Genomic DNA, 18,822 nt, shown 5'->3' on the forward strand with positions numbered 1-18,822 from the left:
AAACGGGTCAAGTTCGACATTTTTGGGGAAGGAAAGACAGGAAATCGGACGCGGAAATGGAGAGAAGCTCCCGAGATTTTCAGAATAAAGAACGTACTGCCTTCCGGTTGCTTTACTTTTAAAGAAAGTTACTAAATGTGCGGCCCCGTGAGAAGTTATCACCTAGCTAGCGGTCTCCTTTGTTTTTCAGGTCCGTATTGGCGATTATAAAACGGACAGAACATAAAACACAAACCATGTTGTAGTTTTCTCCTGCTTGTTGTTGTGTTTACTGACGAAGTCACTCGTGTGACTTCATGCTGTCGGTGACAGGTGCTCCCCTGCTGCTTCGCGTCTCGTGGGAAGGGCCAAGCAGCAGCTTACGCGAGCAAGACGTGCCGCTGCAGTAACGTGCTGCTGACGGTTCCGGTGGAAACCCGGGGTCAGAGTGTCTGGACTTGCTTTTCTGACCCACAGCAAACCACGAAGGTCGTCTTGTTCCAATAGAAAACCGGTTAAAAGCTTTTTTTTGAGGGAATGCACATCGCCTGCTGCCTTTGCCAGGTTTAAACTATTTCCTGGTATTTTCATCGGTCTTTCCTGTTAGCATCAACTGTTGCTGTGAACAATGCCTGAATGTGGATCAGGTGGGGATATTCTCTCACTGGGATCATTCGTTTTTATTCTCTTCCTCCTTCAGGCCCCCTGATGGGTTGTCCTGTACAGGGCGTGTCCACTCTGATCAGCAAGGTTGCCATGGAACCAGGAACATCCGCTGCCATGGTGTCTGCCTGCGTGTCACGCTGCATGTTGAAGGTAGACCGGTTAAACCAAGGGTGGGGAACCCTGGTCCATCAAGGGCCGGTATCCAGCATGTTTTAGTTTTAACCCCGCTTCAGCACACCTGATTTCAATCAGCAGGTGATTAACAGGCTTCTGCAGAGCCTGATGAGCTGCTGCACAGGTGACTTAACCACTGAATCAGAAATGTTGGCGCAAAGACGTGCAGGATACTGGCCCTCGAGGACCGGGTTCCCCACGCCTTAACCTTTATCGAGATAATGGCCGGTCTCTTATTGTGGCCGGGTGGAATGTGGTAACAAGCAAGTATGAGCGTCCCAGCGGCAGTGTTATAGTCCCCAAATCAACCAGCAGGAGGCAGTAGAGGTTCACGCAGACCTTTATTAGGCTTTTTCTTCAACGCTTTGTAACGCTACAGACACGATCCTCTATCACGCTCCTACCACACAGAGTCACGGTGTCAGTTAACCATGCTAATTCAACCCGCTCCACAGAACACACATCACCTTCCCTGTGGCTTACATAACACTCACACAACACGCAAATCAGCACATAGGAACTAGCAGAATGATAGGAAACACATATAACACAATACCCAGAATGCACCTGGTTTACAACCACAGCCAGGTCATTACACTATCAAGTTCAAAGAGAACGTGCTGATTATGCTGCAGAACACTCTGGAGAGCAGCAGTAGGGGGTGTATGAACTAGTCGACTTCACTATAGTGACTTTTTATGCCTGTCGTCGACTAGTCGCTGTCACGTGATAATGACCGGCAAGATGCAGCCCTCGGAAAAGACAGCAGCCTGCAGTCAGCAGGTGACAAGCTCCTGCGCTCAGGGGGGGGTGGGGGGGCAACGTGCTGTGCCAGACCGTAGGTACTGACACGCGATCGTTCATGTCGGTTCATTTCCTTTAATGCTTTCTGTCTTTTATTTGTGCCTGATGTGTATCGCTGCTGTGGAGCGGGGCGCATCAACTTGTCCTCTGACGCACAGATCACTGATGCGGCCGCCAAGCAGGGAGCGCTCCGCTGTGGAGCGGTCGGTAGATCTGCCTCCTGAGCACGGCCACAGTAACAATCAGGTGTCGCCACCTCAAAAACTAATTTAACACGCGATCGTTCATGTCAGTTCATTTCCTTTAATGTTTTCTGTCTTTTGTTTGCGCCTGATGCGTTTCGCTGCATGCTGTGGAGCGGGGCGCTGCGCGCATCACCTTGTCCTCCGACGCACTGATCACTGATACGGCCGCCAAACAGCGAGCGCTCCGCTGTTTTTGCGGTCGGTAGATCTTTTAGAACTGCAGTTCAAAGGTAACTCATAAGGTGAATAAATATGAACCCAGGTAGCAGTTTTTCTTTAGGATTGAGAGGAGATGCAGGAAGATAATAAACAGGCAGGACAGAAAAATAGTCAAATAAAAACAAGTTAGTTTTTGTACCTGGTGGTTGCAACAAACAGACACCATTGAAGGTAATCAGAAGTGAGGAACAGAAAATGAAATAATTATTTTAATGTTTAGAGCAGCAGGAACTCAGAGAGGCTGCAGGCGCATCAGTGTGTTTGCGGCTGCTGTGCAGGGGGAGGGGGGAGAGGGCTGAAGCAGAAACTACCGTTGTTAAAAGAAATGTGTTTAACTTTGAAAATGTGGGCGCAATTTTAATTGTCAAAAACTCCAGCGAACCATTAGTTCATTTTGCTCAAATAGAAATAGAGGCCTGTCTCTAATACTGGCCCTCCTTCCAATAAAGGCCTGGAGCTTGATGAGCTTGAGTCAAATACAGGCCCGGGCCTGTATTAGAGGATTTACGGTAGTTACGCTCATAGCTGCTAGCCAAAACTCTGGAGTTAAAAGTTTTCTGGCTTTACTAAAATACCTGTCTGTATTTATTTGATTGATGGTAGTTTTACTTTCTATTAGACTCCAAATGTAATAATTTGGCACGTTTCTAATTCATAATTTGTAATAATGTAATCGGCGATATTAGCATTAGCATTCCTATGGGTTTTTCCATGTATATTAGCATTGCGCTAACCACTCGCTGCCAAATTGCAGCCTTAGTGATTAGAAAATCTCCTTTTGTCACATCGCAATTTAATTGCACATGCAGTTAATCGTTCAGCCCTAATATACATGCAGCTCTATGCTAAAAGTGTATTTTCAAAGAGGTAATGATGGATTTCTTTGTAAAAGTTGTCCATCTTTCCAACAGAAAGATTTGCCTGGACCAACGTAACGTGATAACAACGTAATGTGATTGCGTAATTCCGTAAGGTTCATGTTCAGCCAATCAACTACTTAGACGTCATCGGCAGTCGACGGACCTCGAGCCAATTTTGCACCTGAGCAGATCTTGTACCGACACCGGCAGGGCGTAGCTTTACTATGCAAAAAAAACCACCTCAAACATATAAGCACGAACATCAACAATTCACAACATGAGACACAGAGAGGAAGGCGGGGGGTTGGGATCCTGCTCCCCCAGCGAGAGCAGCCCTATGGCGCTCAGCCACTGTAGCCACAGGTGGGAGGGAGATCTTGGGAGGAGCGCAGAGCACATTGACACCTGCAGGTTGATGACCTCGCCAGGCTGAAGTCCACCAATCCGAAGGCAGGGGGGTAGGTCGGGTTTTCACAGCATCTGTCTGCATTCCTTCATGAGGGTTTGTTGTTGGCATTCACAAGGCTGCCATGGCGTCAGATTCGGATAACAAGACTTTGTTTGAGTCAGGCAGAGATAATTTTCCTCTCTGCCTTGAAGTCTGTAACTGATCATTCAAGTCCTCCAGTGAAGCCAATTCAGGTTTTAAACATCTCCACACCGTCCAGTGACCCTCTCCGAGATGACATCCATTTTGCGCACTAATACCGGTATCGCAGCTAGAACACTGTCCAGCTTACAATTCACCTCGAGTAACGTCCCAGTCTGTGAGGTCTCCACACGGACGGTGCTTTCCGTGGGTGCGGGTCACCCACCAATCGCTCCCGTCTTCCCAATTTTCCAGGCTCTGAAGCTGGCAGGAGGACAGGTCCTTGAGCCCGTCATGTCACTGGAGGTCACTCTCAACGAGGAGCACCTCAGCTTTGTGTTGGGGGACTTGGCTCAAAGACGAGGGAGCGTCACAGACATCCAGAGTCGTCATGACAACAAGGTGCTGCTGGCTACGGTGCCTCTAGCCGAGATGATGGTAAGATGATCTAAATGTTTCTTCTGTATTTTCCTCATTTTTGGGTTCATTTTGCTGAAAGTCACGTGTTCATGCATTAAAGGGCTATTCCACCGCGCTGCGGACCGTGACCTCTGGCTGCGCGACGTTCTCACTGGAGTTGGACGCCTACGAAGCAATGAACCCTCAGGACCAGAACATGCTGCTGAAGAAAATGGGTGGTCTGCTGTGACCTCAAAAACAGACTCTGCAAAAATAATCAGCCTCCTGATGTCTGTGATTAAAAAGCACATTCCCGTACGGTCGCCGTGGACAAAAACCACTGATGCAGTTAAAATGTCAACATTTTTATTGACAGTTTTAAAAATACAGAAAATCACACTTTGTCATAAAAACAGATTAGAGTTCTGTAAAGACTTTTTTTTAATCAGTGCAAACCCGCTTTAATCGTCATCAGCTTGGCATCCGAGTTCTCACGTTTAGCTCTAAAGCAACCGCGAGGCAGACGTTTTGACTCGCGTCCCTTTCCCGTCCCCCGGGCCTCGGCTGCTTTCAGATACCCTTGTACTCTCGTGGACAATAGCTGGTGTACAGAGGCTGAGCTGGAATCCCGCGCCTTACACAGACAGACAGACGAAAGTGTTAACGAGTGTCGGTTATGACTACGTTACCCTTGTCCTGATACGTACTCGACCAAACGGCAGCGGTGCACAGCCAGCCTGTTGAAGGCGTCGTTGGTGTCGGTGACTTCTTTGGCGCTCCACAGTCTCTCAGCCACGGCGCACGCTCGAGGCCTTCGAATCGAGATGGAAAATACATTTTCTTATGCATGTTTACAACTTCCATGTCTTCAAACAGGATTCGTGTGACTTTACCAGAGTCTGGGAGTCAGATTAGTAGCATCCACGAACTCTCCCCACAGACAAGCTTCTCCACCAATCACAAGCTTCTTCTGATCATCAGTTCCTGTTTTTTTTTTTTAAAGAAACCAGTAAGATTTGGATGATGGAAGTTCACGTGAATGACATGTTAAAGTATGATTAAACGTTCTGATTCGCTAGTGAAAATCCTCTCTTCATTCAACAGGCTTACACCGACTCGCACAGCAGTCAGAACCGAGTCAAGAGTTCAAATCCGAGTCAGATGACAAAACAAGACACAACTCGCACGACATAGTCAGAATTATCAGCACTGAGACTGGACTTCATCAGATGCAAATGAACAAATGTCAATCAAATTTTATTTTTATAGCGCCTTCCACTGCCTTTACAGAAGCCCGAGGCTCTGAACGTAACATAAAAACCAAGAGACCACAAGGCGGATTAAAACTGCATAAAAGAGTGACTAAACAAAACAGATGTGATAAAAGACTAACATTTTTATAATCCATATTGCATAAAAGCCAAACGATTCAAACGAGTCTTCAAACGACTCTTAAAGACCTGCAGTGATGGAGACAAGTGGGAGCTCATAGTGTTGGAGCTAGGACAAAAGGCCCTATCTACCTCTTGTTTTCAGCCTTTTTTCTTGGGACGATGAGCAGATTTTGGTTAGCTGAGGGAAGAGAGAGCGTGGGGGCATGCATCTGAAGCAGCCCAGCCAGATATGGTGGGGCACCACCATTGAGGATGAGGATTGAAGATGAATAACAAGGGATCGAACCTGCAACCTTCTGATTACTGGACAACCTGCTCTACTTTTACAGACAGTTCATAAAGGGGCATTATGGAAGTCTGATAGCCAAAACATGTATAGAAATAATAAATGTCTTCTTCATACATTCTCCTGCAATGCCCTGGTCCTGTAGAATGAGCCCTGGCATTTTTACTGTGATTGCCTGTTTTTCTGTAAAATCACAGAAAAAGAGAGATGCTCAGGTCGAGCAGGCTGCTTCATGCGCGTTTACACTCAGGCATCGCCCTCCGAACCGTTCTTTGAACGTTGTTTCAGCCGTTATCAAGGATATAAACGTTACAGATACAAACGACGTCACTGGTGCTTTAGCTCACCTAGTAAGATGTCGGACTCCTGAGCAGAAGTTCGGGGTTCGGTTCTGGATGTGAACATAGTTTATTTAGAGTTTCTTTTTTACATTAATGGTATATTTTTTTACAGTAAGATGCCCAAATTTTTATCTGAGACTCGCCGAACGGCATTGAATTCACAGATAAAAAAGATGTGGGTTCAACTTTCATTTTGGAACAATTTTTCAAGCAAGGGAAGGGAATGATCTGAGCATGCAGGAGGACTGACCCATCATAAACCTTTGTCGGCTGTGCTGAAGAGAAAGGTACAGAACCACATTATTTAATTAGCTGCGCGTTCTCCTGTCCTCTGTCCTCTGGGCCACACACACACACACACGGGACTCTCTCAGCTGTCATTTTCGTTAAGGAGTGTGCACGTACAGCATGTGCGCCTTGTGCACGAGCCTACTATTGAAGCTGCTGTTACGCTTTTGGCCTGAGGGGGCAAACGCGAGCATAAAAATTCAAAACTACGTAAAGTCCCTTTAATTCATGTTTGGAGTGGCAGTAGAGCTCCACGTGGCAACACAAAAGGAGGGAGAAAGTGAGTTTTGCGTAATATGTCCCCATCTAAAGGAATTCTGACTTATTTGCATTTCCAGCACAAAGGACTTAGAAAATATCAGTTTGTCAGAAACCATTTTCACCACAATGCAGACTAAAAGGTTTAGACAACTGTCAGTTTTGTTTGACATTTGTTCATTTGCACATTTAAATTAAAACGATACAATAATTATGACTAGCACTGGGTAAGTGTAAAGGAATTAGCAGCATCCCAAGAGTAATAAAATGTGACTGGACGAATTGGGCAGTGAGTAAAAAAAAAAAAAAAGATGCACAAACCCTTAAAATCCTGTGGGTCGGCTTTGTAAATGGCCTGCCAATCCTGGCCGTAGGCGATACGGTTCAGGTACCAGGGAGAGGACAGCAGGGTGCGATACCCTGCCGATGTTATATTTGCCATCTCCCGCTGGTAGCTCTGCTGGTTTCCTTTCCAAACGTGGATAAGTGTGTCTGGTTTCAGCTACACAGCAGCACACATACGGAGGAGTCAGTCTCAGCCACACGGAAAGAAAAAGTTAAAGGCGGACATAGATGGAAATTTACGAGTGTGTTTGTGACATTTTTGACAAATGTCGGAACATGAAGGAAGTAAGTCTCGGAGGACTTTCTCCTTTTGTTTCTTTATGGAAGGTAAAACCTCGTCCTTCACTGGAAACCTCAAACATTTCTGCACCCCAGTAAGGGCTGGTTTTCTTAGAGATTGGTTTTACTGCATCTGCGTTTCAACCAGACCAGGATCAGTCCTCCAGGGACTTTTTGTCTCATCTTCTTAATCCTCAGTAGTGGCGTGGGAAGCTGGTATCCTCCAGAAGTCATGGGTGAAAGGTGGGGGGCACCCTGGACAGGTCTCCAATTCATCACAGGGACACACAACCAGTCACACACAATTTGTTCTGTGGGAGGAAACCAGAGTATCTGGAGAAAACCCCCATGCATGCATGGGGAGAACATGCCTACTCCATCCACAAATGGGCCGTTCCCATCTGTACCGGGTCGGCCCGGGCCAGGTAGCGTAGGTTGTTTACTTATCTGGGTGGCCTGGTATTTTTCCGGGCCAACCAAAGCTCATTCTCAGCCCTCTTCTCGAGGGGGTCTGCTTCAGGCCGACCAGGGCCAACACACCCACTGCTGACAGCAAATTCACACCTTCCATTAGAGCAAGCCTCTGATTGGTGGGTAGAATCAGCCCACATGGGCTTAAGGCAAGGATGTGTGGAATCAACCGGGCCAGGCTGGGGCCGACTGGGGCTACCCGGTACAGATGAGAATGGCCCAAAAGGCTGCAAGTGGGATTCAAACTTGCAGCCTTCCCTCTATCAGGCTCTAGAACTGCACCACAGCCCTTCCATGCACTTATCCAGCCAAACACCAACCGATCTACCCCGTGTTCCCTTCACGTCGGTCTGACTGTTAAAACTGTGCGTCTTTTATAAGCTTGTTGAACAAAAAAAAAGGCCCAAAAATCAAAAGGGACCTCTCACCAAATGTGCCGATTCAAGACAAAACGATAATTTTCAGAAAAACAAACTGACCATTGAAGTTGAGTGGCTCAACCTTGTAGTACTTCTGCCAGTCTTGTCCGATGCTAATATAATCTAAGTACCACGGGGCGGAGAGGATGGTGGTGTATCCTCCTGCCGTCACCTTGGCCATCTCCTTATCACTCCCATTGTCCATCCACACGTGCACTACCGTGTCAGGCTTCAGCTGCAATTGTTAGAGGTCATGCTCCTGTGCTTAGATGCAATAGCCTTTGCTCGCTGATAAAGGAATAGTTTGAAAGTAGATCTGTACTTTTATTCCAATTTTAATTAGACTCCTTTGTAATTTAGTACAGCGTCCTGAGATGAGTTTGGTGTTGATTGGTTCTAAATAAATAAACTGAATTGATTAAAAACATTAAAAACCCTTTTTGAAATGTACCTGGTCACATTAGTTTCAAATATTCTTTCACACAGAGAAATTTTCACTATAACTGAGCTTTTCAAACTATTCCTTTAATGACAAATAAGAACACCTACACAATTTTGAGATGATACTCAAATTCCTCCAGTTAAAGCCAAACATGCTGTGCACCATCGATAAATCCTACCTTGACTCCGTTGTCGAAGACTTCCTGCCAGATCATGTAGCCCTTCTGGGTAGTTGTGACAATATCCAGGAGTCTTTTGGAAAGAAAAAATACCGTTTCACTCGTAATCGAAAATTTCTTCTTAAAGCTAAAACAGCAAATCTGCAAAACAAGCTAGCTTAGGGGTGCTCTCTGCCAGGCGACACCTCTTTCAGAAATGTTTTCCTAACAGGACATGTGGATGAAATAAGTCTCTGCCCATGCCATGACTCCCACTTTAACTACTGAACTTGCTGCAGGTCATATGCTGGTGTGCTCAATGGTGCCCTCTGCTGTCATGGGATCTGAATCAATCTATTTTTGAGTAAAGTCCAGAGTGGCAACCAAGCCCCCACCATTAGTTGTAGCGTTTGTGCGTTCTTTTTGGATATTATTTATGCAATTGTTGGACAAAATGACTTGCTGTGGCATTAATTGCACTAATAGAGCGTCCAAGGAGTCTCCACTTCATTTTTTTTCGGTAAGTAAAATTATATTTATGTATTTTAGGTCACTGCCGAGCTGAGCTTAGATTTTAACATGTACTGTTTAACCATGAAATTTAAATGTAATAGGGTAAAACCCAGTGCATTTAACATAATGCTGCACTTTTGAAAATGGGTTGAAATATAACATGTTGGTGGAGCTGGGTTCCCACTATCGGCTTGTGGAGCTCTCGGGAGACCGATGTTTTCCACCCGGTTCTCCCCTCCCCGCAGCTCGGCGCTTCTCTGTCTGATCGCGGTTCCTGTCTGCTGCGCGGGCTGCCGGCTTGTGGAGCTCTGGGATGGAAACCTTTCCATCCGGTTCTCCCCAGCGGCAGCTCTGTGCATCTCAGATCGCAGCGGCGCTTATCTGCTGTGCGGCTGCCGGCTTGTGGAGCTTTCGAGAGACCTCTGTGTTCCACCCGCTTTTACCCAGCGGTCAGCCCGGCGTATCTCTGACTCAGAAGCTCTGGTGTTGTGCACAGTTAACTCCGGTTGTAGCTAGGTTGCTACCTCCGTTAGCTTAGCTCCCACCTCCGCGTTAGCTTTGGGTTAGCTTCAGGTTAGCTTGTAGCTAGTTCGACCGGGTGTCGTCAGTTGATGATCCCAGCCTTACAGCCCCACCCTCGGCTCCACCTCTCTTCTTGTCTGGGCTTGACGGAACCTGTGACACGGTCAAAATGGCGGTGGTGGCCACCTCCCATTTGTCCTCAAAACCGTGTTATTGGAGCCAATGGAAACCCATTGTCCAATATTTATGTGTCAATGGTGGCAACACAATCAACAGACCTGTGCACGAGAAAATGCTAACTTCCTGTTTTGAGACCGATTGTAGTGCTACATTTCCGGTAGCTTTATTTTGCGATGAATTGCTGCTGTGAAGATGGACTCCAAAGTACGAAAAAGGAAAGGTCGCGTTCGGTTACAAAGAGCACGAGGTGGGCTGGAGCCAGTGACAGCAGCTCTCATTTCGTTACTCTTATTCTTTGCTTTTTCTTCTCTGTGTGTTTTTATGCCCTTAAGGGGGCCGAGCCAATGCTAGCTCCCACTGCAGCACACTTCTCCATGGGAAACGTCGGTTCTGCCTCCAGAATTACGAAGAAATGAAGATCCAGCAAAGTAGGACGTAAGCTCCAGGAGAGGAAACGGTGTTCGTTTTTTTTACTGACTACGGAACGCTTTCTGGGAGGGTTCTGGGAAATTCCTGCAGGGATCAGCTGTGAGCGCTGCTTATACTGGCATTCTCTCCATGGAAACCCGGTTCTGCCTAAAGCAGAACATTAAGTTCTAGAGAGGGAACGGAGATATCAATCAAATCTACCCTTAGTGATTATGGGAAATGTCCGCTCTCTCCCCAGCAAAATGGACGAGCTCTCAGCACTGACCTGACTGCTGCGAGACCGCTGACAGCCTGATGTTTTATTACGGAGACGTGGATGAACAAGTTCATAGCAGACTCTGAGGTTTCCCTGGAAGGATGTAAACTCACGCAAGCCCACAGGAGAGCGGAGCAATTCGGTCAGTGTCCCAGGCATCTTGAGAAATGTAAATCACCGCTTGATTTGTCATCCATTTGGTTGACTTCTTTTTGCAAATCCTGACCATAAACGAGGCGAGACTATCACACAGGAAAAGTAGCCCTCAGCAGGAATTTTTATCCCAGAAGTAGTATATGCCAACACGTTCATAGTCTATTTCGGGAGATCGGCAAAACTTGTCAGTTAAACATACCTGCAAACTCGGAGGGGGTGAAAAAGATGACAACTACAACCCGACTCCCAATACAGTAAACAGACAGGGAAGCAAGTGTGGCAAGGTGGAGTAACGAGGGCCCGGGTGGGATTCGATCCCCAGACTCCCGGGTGAGAGTCATGCGCGCTAACCAGTCAGCCAAAGGGAAATCCCCTTGGCTAAGTAGCCAGGGCGCACGATCAATCGGGACGCTGTGACAGGACGCTCACACTGCCACATCTTCCCCCCTCTTTCCACAAGCACGTCCTTGTGCTCCTGCGTAGGGTGCCACAAACTTCCCATCCATGGACCTACTTGACAGTACTACATGGATCCTGCCAACAACGCCAAATGTGGCAAGGTGGAGTAACGAGGGCCCGGGCGGGATTCGATCCCCAGACTCCCGGGTGAGAGTCACGCCCGCTAACCAGTCAGCCAAAGGGACATCGATGTGGCAGTGTGAGCGTCCTGTCACAGTGTCCCGATTGATCATGCGCCCTGGCTACTTGGCCAAGGGGATGCCCCTTTGGCTGACTGGTTAGCGGGCGTGACTCTCTCCCGGGAGTCTGGGGATCGAATCCCTCCCGGGCCCTCGTTACTTCGCCTTGCCACACAAGTAAATACAAAAAAATAAAATTTCAAAAAGCACCGTGCTTCACCAGAAAGTGTCATTCATTTGTTTGCAACATCAACCCTCCACCCCATTACCGTAATGACTCTAAAAATAATCATCAGATATTTCTGCCACGTGTGGTGTGTTAAGAATGCTCTGGTCTTCATGAAAGGATGTCGGGATGGCTCTAATTATAGGTCATAGCTCTTAAACGTGTCAGATCGTTTTGGTCCAAATGAGGACAAGCGACTGTGCTGGTGGTGGCTGCACACAGTTTCAAATACTGTTTGACAATTTTAAAACTCTGCTGTGTGAATCAGGCCTAAGAAACAAACCTTTGAATGTAGAAGGACTCCAGTTTGGTGAAGTCCTGCCCAAAGCCCTGCTGCTCCATGAACTTCTGAATGTCTGGGTTGGATTTCCTGTTGGGGGGGGGGGGGGGGGGAACGTAACATCTGCTAACATCTGTTTGAACTTTGACATTCAGCATAAATATATGGAGCCTAAGTCACACCCATCTACTTCCGCACCACGGGTCCCTGGAAGAACGGAAAAATGAATGCAAGTCGACGGGGCTAAAAACGCTATTTTCTAATTCCGCTTGTTACGTGCCATGGATTTCACATATGATGTCCGTGAATTTTAAAGAAGGTTTTTGATGCCAAGATTGCGCTTATTTTCGAACGGGGGGAAACATTATTTTAGGTTGTGTGTGAAAACAAGTCCGGGACTACAAATGCGCTTCACCAAAGTGACGTCATCGAACCAGACACGGAGAAAAACAGAGGGAAAAGGGCTGTAAGTTCAGCAAACTTCCCACAGGAGGAAAGAACCACCATAAATCTGGCCATTTGGTAAGTAGCAGCCTCCCTAGGGGAGAGCAGATTGTGTGGTCAGGTCATATATGCAACGTGCCAATGTAGTCATGCTAACTACGAACTTTTACAAGCTGATAAATCTCAAAGTACGTGACTGGCGTGGTCGAAACACCCATCATTAGTCTTCATTTAGATTGCAGTACAACGTGTGTGATCCAGGGCGTGAGGCAAAGCGGATTAGAAAATAACGTCGTTAACCCCGTTGACTTGCATTCATTTTTTCGTTCTTCCGGGAACCCGTGAGCTGACCAGAAAGGGAGGAGACTAATGGGCTCGACACACGGGAGGCGACATCGCCTCTCCTCCATTCATTTTCAATGAGACATGCGCGACAAAGCAATAATCACGGGTCTCCCTCCTACCAAGCGAAACGCGAAAAACGTGCGTGTGAAATATTGCGCTCGTGCACGTGTCGTGCACAGGCGACCCAGCAACGCGATCCCAGAAAGTTGAAACATTTTCAACTTTTCATCGCTGTCGCTCGGACGAGGACCAATCAACGGAGGTTTCATTCACTGACCAATGAGCGGACAGGATGCTCCGTACACCTCCGAGCAAACATGGAGGAGAAGTTGATTATTATTATGTTTTATAGTAAAATCAGAAGTAAGATTTCACATAACTCTAGCAGCACCTTGTGAAACATCATATCTACCACTGTTTTAACTCTGAACTGCTTCAATAACCTTAATTCCCTCCAACCTGACACAGCCAAACAAAACAACGGAAGTTTCGATTTCGCCATGGAACAGAACGCGTAGACAGCTTTGCCGCTAGTCGCCTCCCGTGTGTCAGGTAATAAAAGCGACAGCGTCGAATTTCGCTGATCGCGGTCGTTTGTCACCTCCCGTGTGTCGAGCCCCTTAGGCTCCCCATCGAACCCTGTGCAGTCTCACCAGCAGGTGAAGTCCACCTCGTCACCTCCCAGATGAACGTAGGCGTCGGGAAACACGAGGCTGATCTCCTTGAATAACTGGCTCATGAAGTCGTATGTGGTGTTCAGGATGGGGTTGACCGGTCCAAAAGTGCCGGAAGGCTTGGAGCCAGAGTAACAGGGGGTGAGCAGTCCGGGCTGGCCTGAGAGGGGAAACGAGCGACATCAGGAGAATAGAATAAATAAAGTAAAGATGGTCGCCTAAACACAAGAGTAACTCACCTTTACCCCAAGACTGCGTGTGTCCTGGAGTGTCGAACTCCGGGATGACCCGAATGCCTCTCAGACGAGCAAACTCAATCACCATCTTCACTTCTGTGGGTGTGTACACGTGAGTGTATGGGTGGTAAGCTCCCTGGGAACATTAATGATCAAAAACAAGTCATGAAGGGAAAGAAAACATCTAGATTTGTTTTTGGCGCATTTCGGATTTTCACTTTCTGACTAGGGATGGGTACCTTTGACATTTGAATCGATTCGGTACTAATTCCCGGTACCTACGAATCGATACCGGTACTTAACGGTACCAATTTTCGATACTTTTGAGTGTTTAATAATTTAATTCTCTTTTATAATAATATATATTTCTCAATATATAACCATATTTGATAAATATCACGATAAATAACATTCAACTGTTTGTATTTTAACATCGTCCTTGTAGTTTTATAAGCTGATAATTAAACTGAAGCAAACATCTTTACTGTGAACTAAATTTACTGTGTATCTTCATTCCTTTTGCCATCTTTTTTCAATTGATTTTTCCTACTGGGAAGTTAGAATTTCCGAGGAGAAAGTGAACGCACCATTAGCTGATAACAATCGTGGCTAACATATCAAGCTAACTTTATCTTAAACAGTTTATTTAGCTGCTGGAGCAGATTAAGATGAGGATGTCTCACTTAGATTGTTGTCACTGGTTTCGTCTTCACCCAATCACCCGTCACATTTAGTAAAGTGAAGCCAAACTTTAGAGCGCGTTCATGTTCTTCTAGTCGGAAATTCGGAGTTCCGAGGAGAAAGCGAACGCACCATTAGCGGAACGGAAGCTAACAAATCAAGCTAACGTTATCGTAAACATTTTATTTACCTACCAGAGCAGATTAAGATGAGGATGTCTCACTTAGATCGTTGTCGCTGGTTTCATCATCACCCAGTTACCCGTCACATTTAGTGAAGTGGACCCAAGCGTTAGCGTGCGTTCTTTCTACCATGCTGCTCTGTTTACAACTGGCTCGCAGCGACCGACGACATAACGCTCTTGCGCATGCGCAGCTGTCTAGGCAAGTTCTCGTTATGAAGGACGGATACCGAAACGAGGCACCGTTTCAAATGACGTGAATCGGTGCTCAGTCGGTACTATGGAATTCGGTCGGTACCTTAAAAAGTACCGAATTCGGTACCCATCCCTATTTCTGACCTTCTCGCTCAGCTGAGGAAACGTTTGGCTCAGGTAAGGAAAAGACGAGTCATCGACGATGTGCCAGTGGAAGATGTTGAATTTGTTCATCGCCATCGTTTCCTAGAAAATTAGACATGGATTAGAAAAATCACATTTAGAAGTCAACTAAATTATAACAGAAAAACAACGACCTTACCAGATTAGCAAGGATGACTTTTACTGGGATGAAATGTCTTGAAGAGTCCAACAGAACACCTCGGTGTGCAAACCGAGGGAAGTCGCTGATCACTGTTGAGTTGATGGTTTTCTAGGAGGAAAGTCGTGGAATTAAAAAAAACTGCAGAAGTTTAAATTTGGTTCAAAACTTTTGGTCAATTTAAAGGTTCTTAAATAAATCTTACAGCTCCAAATTCATCCTCATACACCAGCTGGCTGAACGTTTCCAAACCTAATCGATTATAAAAAATAATACAAAGAAATGGAAGACATAATCAAGTTTTTTATTTTTTAAACAAAGGTACAATAAATGTAAAATTCTAAATAAAGGTCAATTTCTTTACCAAACGTTCAGATAAGTATAAAATATAATCCAAATGATGTCTTGTATAAAATCTAAATTATTTGAAGTTCATATTAAAAACATCACGTCGTTTTATTATAAACTAATTTTACATTTTTTGAAGGAACACTGCACTAAAGACTGAGCACTTTAGAAAAGGTTTTAATTATTTTTTGTAAAACAAATTGACCATTTATATAAAACAGTTTTTATTTAATGTAATTCATAATAAAATTTAGAGTGTTCCAGTGTTTCACATCAATTATTGTCAGACGAAACGATCTAAATTCAAAACAGCAGAAATGTAATTATTATCACTGTCGCTTTATTTTAATAATTAATAAATCATGTGGGTGAATAAACCTACCATGCAGGGCTCCCCAGACCTTCGGTGCTTTTAGGACAGCAACAGGCTGATCTACTGACAGCTCATCTGCAGACGCAAATAGGAAACATGTTTATGTATTTAGCAGACGCTTTTGTCCAAAGCGACTTACAAGTGATAATCGGCATTTTGCCCTTGAGGCTAACAACAACAATAACAACAACAAATTGACATCAATCATGGAGAGGACGGAACAAGGAGTGGACAGTAGAGAGGGGGGACGGGTGCAGACAAGGTGCTAGTTAAGAAGATGCTCTCTGAAGAGCAGGGTCTTCAGGAGTTTCTTGAAAATGGAAAAGGAAGCCGCAGTTCTGGTAGTGCTTGGAAGGTCATTCCACATTTGTGGAACGATGCATGAGAAAAGTCTGGATTGTCCTGAGCGTGGTGTAGGCACTGCTAGCCGACGATCCTGTGATGACCGGAGCGGCCGGGCCGAGACGTAAGCCTTTGCAAGAGGATTCACGTAGATGGGAGCCGTACCGTCTCGGTACCAGGTACCGAAACATAGATTATGAGGGTTGCTGTGAAGACTGACACTAGTCAGTGACTCGATACAATCTGCTGGGTTCCTTATAGGAACCTCTTTACTGACTGGCTTAATGAACTGAACTGTATTGGAACGTTTACTGTGTGAAGTGCCTTGAGACGACTTGTACTGATTTGGCGCTTTATAAATAAACTTGAATTGAATAGATTACACCTGGACTGGACTGGAGCGTTGGTCTGTGCTGATCCTGATGTTTGATGTCTACGTAAACATTCTCCCTCTCCTAATAACATTTTACTTTGTTTGACATTGAAAGTGCTACTACTAGTTTACCTGTTTAATTATAGATCCACTAGGATAAATACAATACAGTTTATCGCTCACCAAATAGAATATTTACTAAGAAATCACAATGTAACCATAGACACATTGAGTGCGTTTACATGCAGCCAGTAACCCTTTTAAAACCCGAATATTCACAATAACCCGGTTTCGCACGGCCATGTAAACACCGCCAAAAACCCGGTTACTACACCTGGGGTAACCCTTTTCTAACCCGAATGTTTGGTCGTGTAAACGCATTCCGGGATATCCCCATCAAAGCGTGTGTTCTGCGCATGCTCTGTGCGCAAGGAATCTTGGTCTTTTGAGTAGCGAGACGTCTTGTATGCGCCAGAACACCGGAAGTAAACAACAAGTTGGGAGCAACATGGCGAGTCGCGGCACAGCACCACACTTTTGGAGTGACGAGGAAACCTCTGTCTTCATCGGTCTGGTGAAAAGTATGAACATTATGTCTTTTGTTGACGGCCGAAAGTACAGAGACGGCGAAATATGACGCATGTTGCGTCTTGACGTAGTCCATACGTCCTGACGCTACCCCAATGTCCGCTTTTAAATCGGGTTATGCAAGTTAGGGGTAACTCTTTCTATTTATGCTTGTAAACGGGTTATTCTGATCAACTCAGAAACCCGAATACCGACCTTAACCCGATTCATGACCCGGATATTGGCTGCATGTAAACGTAGTCAGTACTTGGTATATATGTTGTATGTGTGTTTGTGTGTGGGTGGGCTGGTGTTGGTGTACGCATGTCTCCGCTCTGTCTTCTCGGTCCCCAGTGAGTCGTGGAGGATGGCTGCTTATACTCAGCCAGGATCCTCTGGAGGTTTCTTCCTGTTAAAAGGGAGTTTTCCTCTCCACTGTCGCTAAATGCTTGCTTAGTATGAGGGTTTCTGTAAAGAAAATCCAATCCAACGCAAGTTGCTGGGTTCCTTATATAGGAAACTTTTTTTTCTGATTGGCTTAATGAACAGAACTGTATTGGAACGTTTACTATGTGAGGTGCCTCGAGACGACTCTTGTCGTGATTTGGCGCTATATAAATAAACTTGAATCGATTTGAATAGGATGTCCAGGTACCTGCTACTTCTGATGTGCATGAAGCGGTCGTGCATCAGTGCTGAGGCTGGGTTAGTTTTAGTCCACCAAACAAATAGCAATAGATTACGGTTTTATCTTATTAAAGTCCCTCTGATAAGGTATCTGCCGGCCAGACAGTCGATACAATCTAGCTTCTGCTGAGGCAGCACCACAGTCCAGTACAGCAATAAGAACATATCCTGTGTTCAAAATGTTAAAGTTTAACATTTAAGAGTTGTAATGTTAACATTTTAAGTCCACAAGCATAGTTTGCAATGGCTGTTCCAACTTGTTATTTTCACTAGTGAATTAGCATTAGTGGTGCATTTATGTCAGATGTTGGGATGTGAGCTTATGCAATAAAACAGCTCTGCTGATTAAATAAAAAGAAAGAAGTGGAATTCCAACCTTGTGAAACATGTAACCCGGGTACGGCCGCACCATAATAAAAAGCTCTCAAGTATGATACCAATGAGGAAACGCGGGGACTCACATGACTCGTCAGAAGACTCGGTGGGGAAGCTGTCACAGTCCGAGTCAGGTGATGTGATCCACACCTGGAGCTCTGTCACCTCCGAGGGGCCCGCCGGCTGGTCTCTGCCCCTCTTCTGATTCTTGGGACCAACGAACACGTACTCATAATACCTGCAGGGACGAGAAAACAAAGTGAAACTGGTCACTGAACGCATCACAACGCCGAATCTGTCTAAAAGTCCTCAGAAAATACAATTAAATAAATAAAAAGCACACAACGGGGACTCTCACCTCCTGTAGGCGCTCTGCAGGAGGTTGCAGCTCGGACCCGCAGAGGACTCTTTGGCATCAGTTATCTGGAAGTTGGAGCTGCTCAACTTGAATGAAACATCGGAGATGTGCACTTTCTGCGGCAGAGGCCACAGGGATCCGTATTGGGACGGTCCAGCCACAAGCTCCGGCTCCTCTTCGACGAAGTGATGCTGGAAGCCCCGGGAGAAGCCAAGAGCCAGCAGGACGACTGTAAACACAGGTAGCGCGGCCATAGTGGCAGGAAAGACAGAAGTCACAAGACTAACCGGCAGGGCAGGCAGGAGGACGGGGGTATTGGTTAGAGAAGCGGGAGGGCGGGTTTTAACATGCGGAAAAAAACTCCCTGTACATTTTTAAAGGGGAATCACATTTACAGACACGGCTGTTCTAGTGATGGGAATTCCGGCTCTTTTTAGAAGGCCGATTCTTTTGGCTCAGCTCACCAAAAGAGCCGGCTCTTTCGGCTCCCAAGTGGCTCCTCAGAT

General features: G+C 45.8%; 2 protein-coding genes across 3 annotated transcripts in view; one reads left to right on the forward strand and one right to left on the reverse strand.

The window, feature by feature from the left end:
• gfm2 (GTP dependent ribosome recycling factor mitochondrial 2) overlaps positions 1 to 4,387 on the forward strand; it is a 17,732-nt gene extending 13,345 nt beyond the window's left edge. Inside the window, exons 17-19 of the mRNA XM_054744613.2 lie at positions 680 to 795; positions 3,792 to 3,974; positions 4,057 to 4,387. Coding sequence (XP_054600588.2) covers positions 680 to 795; positions 3,792 to 3,974; positions 4,057 to 4,185 — 428 coding nt within the window. The 3' untranslated portion in view covers positions 4,186 to 4,387. The remainder of the gene's footprint in view (positions 1 to 679; positions 796 to 3,791; positions 3,975 to 4,056) is intronic.
• On the reverse strand, positions 4,285 to 18,619 carry hexb (hexosaminidase B (beta polypeptide)). 2 transcript variants are annotated; one of them, XM_054744614.2, is made up of 14 exons: positions 18,317 to 18,619; positions 18,045 to 18,196; positions 15,624 to 15,689; positions 15,099 to 15,145; positions 14,894 to 15,004; positions 14,716 to 14,817; positions 13,518 to 13,650; positions 13,258 to 13,438; positions 11,819 to 11,905; positions 8,637 to 8,709; positions 6,824 to 7,004; positions 4,829 to 4,919; positions 4,643 to 4,747; positions 4,285 to 4,569 (listed from the first exon to the last, which is right to left on the reverse strand). In XM_054744614.2, exons 1-14 carry the CDS (start codon positions 18,568 to 18,570, stop codon positions 4,506 to 4,508), a joined length of 1,647 nt encoding a protein of 548 aa, XP_054600589.1. In that variant the 5' UTR covers positions 18,571 to 18,619; the 3' UTR covers positions 4,285 to 4,505. The 2 variants fall into 2 exon arrangements, with proteins under 2 accessions (XP_054600589.1, XP_054600590.1); XM_054744615.2 differs by lacking the exon at positions 6,824 to 7,004 and adding an exon at positions 8,077 to 8,251 and having other exon boundaries at positions 18,317 to 18,617.
• Positions 18,620 to 18,822: the final 203 nt, after the last annotated feature.

This window comes from Nothobranchius furzeri, chromosome 6 (assembly GCF_043380555.1).
Source record: "Nothobranchius furzeri strain GRZ-AD chromosome 6, NfurGRZ-RIMD1, whole genome shotgun sequence".
NCBI lineage: Eukaryota > Metazoa > Chordata > Actinopteri > Cyprinodontiformes > Nothobranchiidae > Nothobranchius > Nothobranchius furzeri.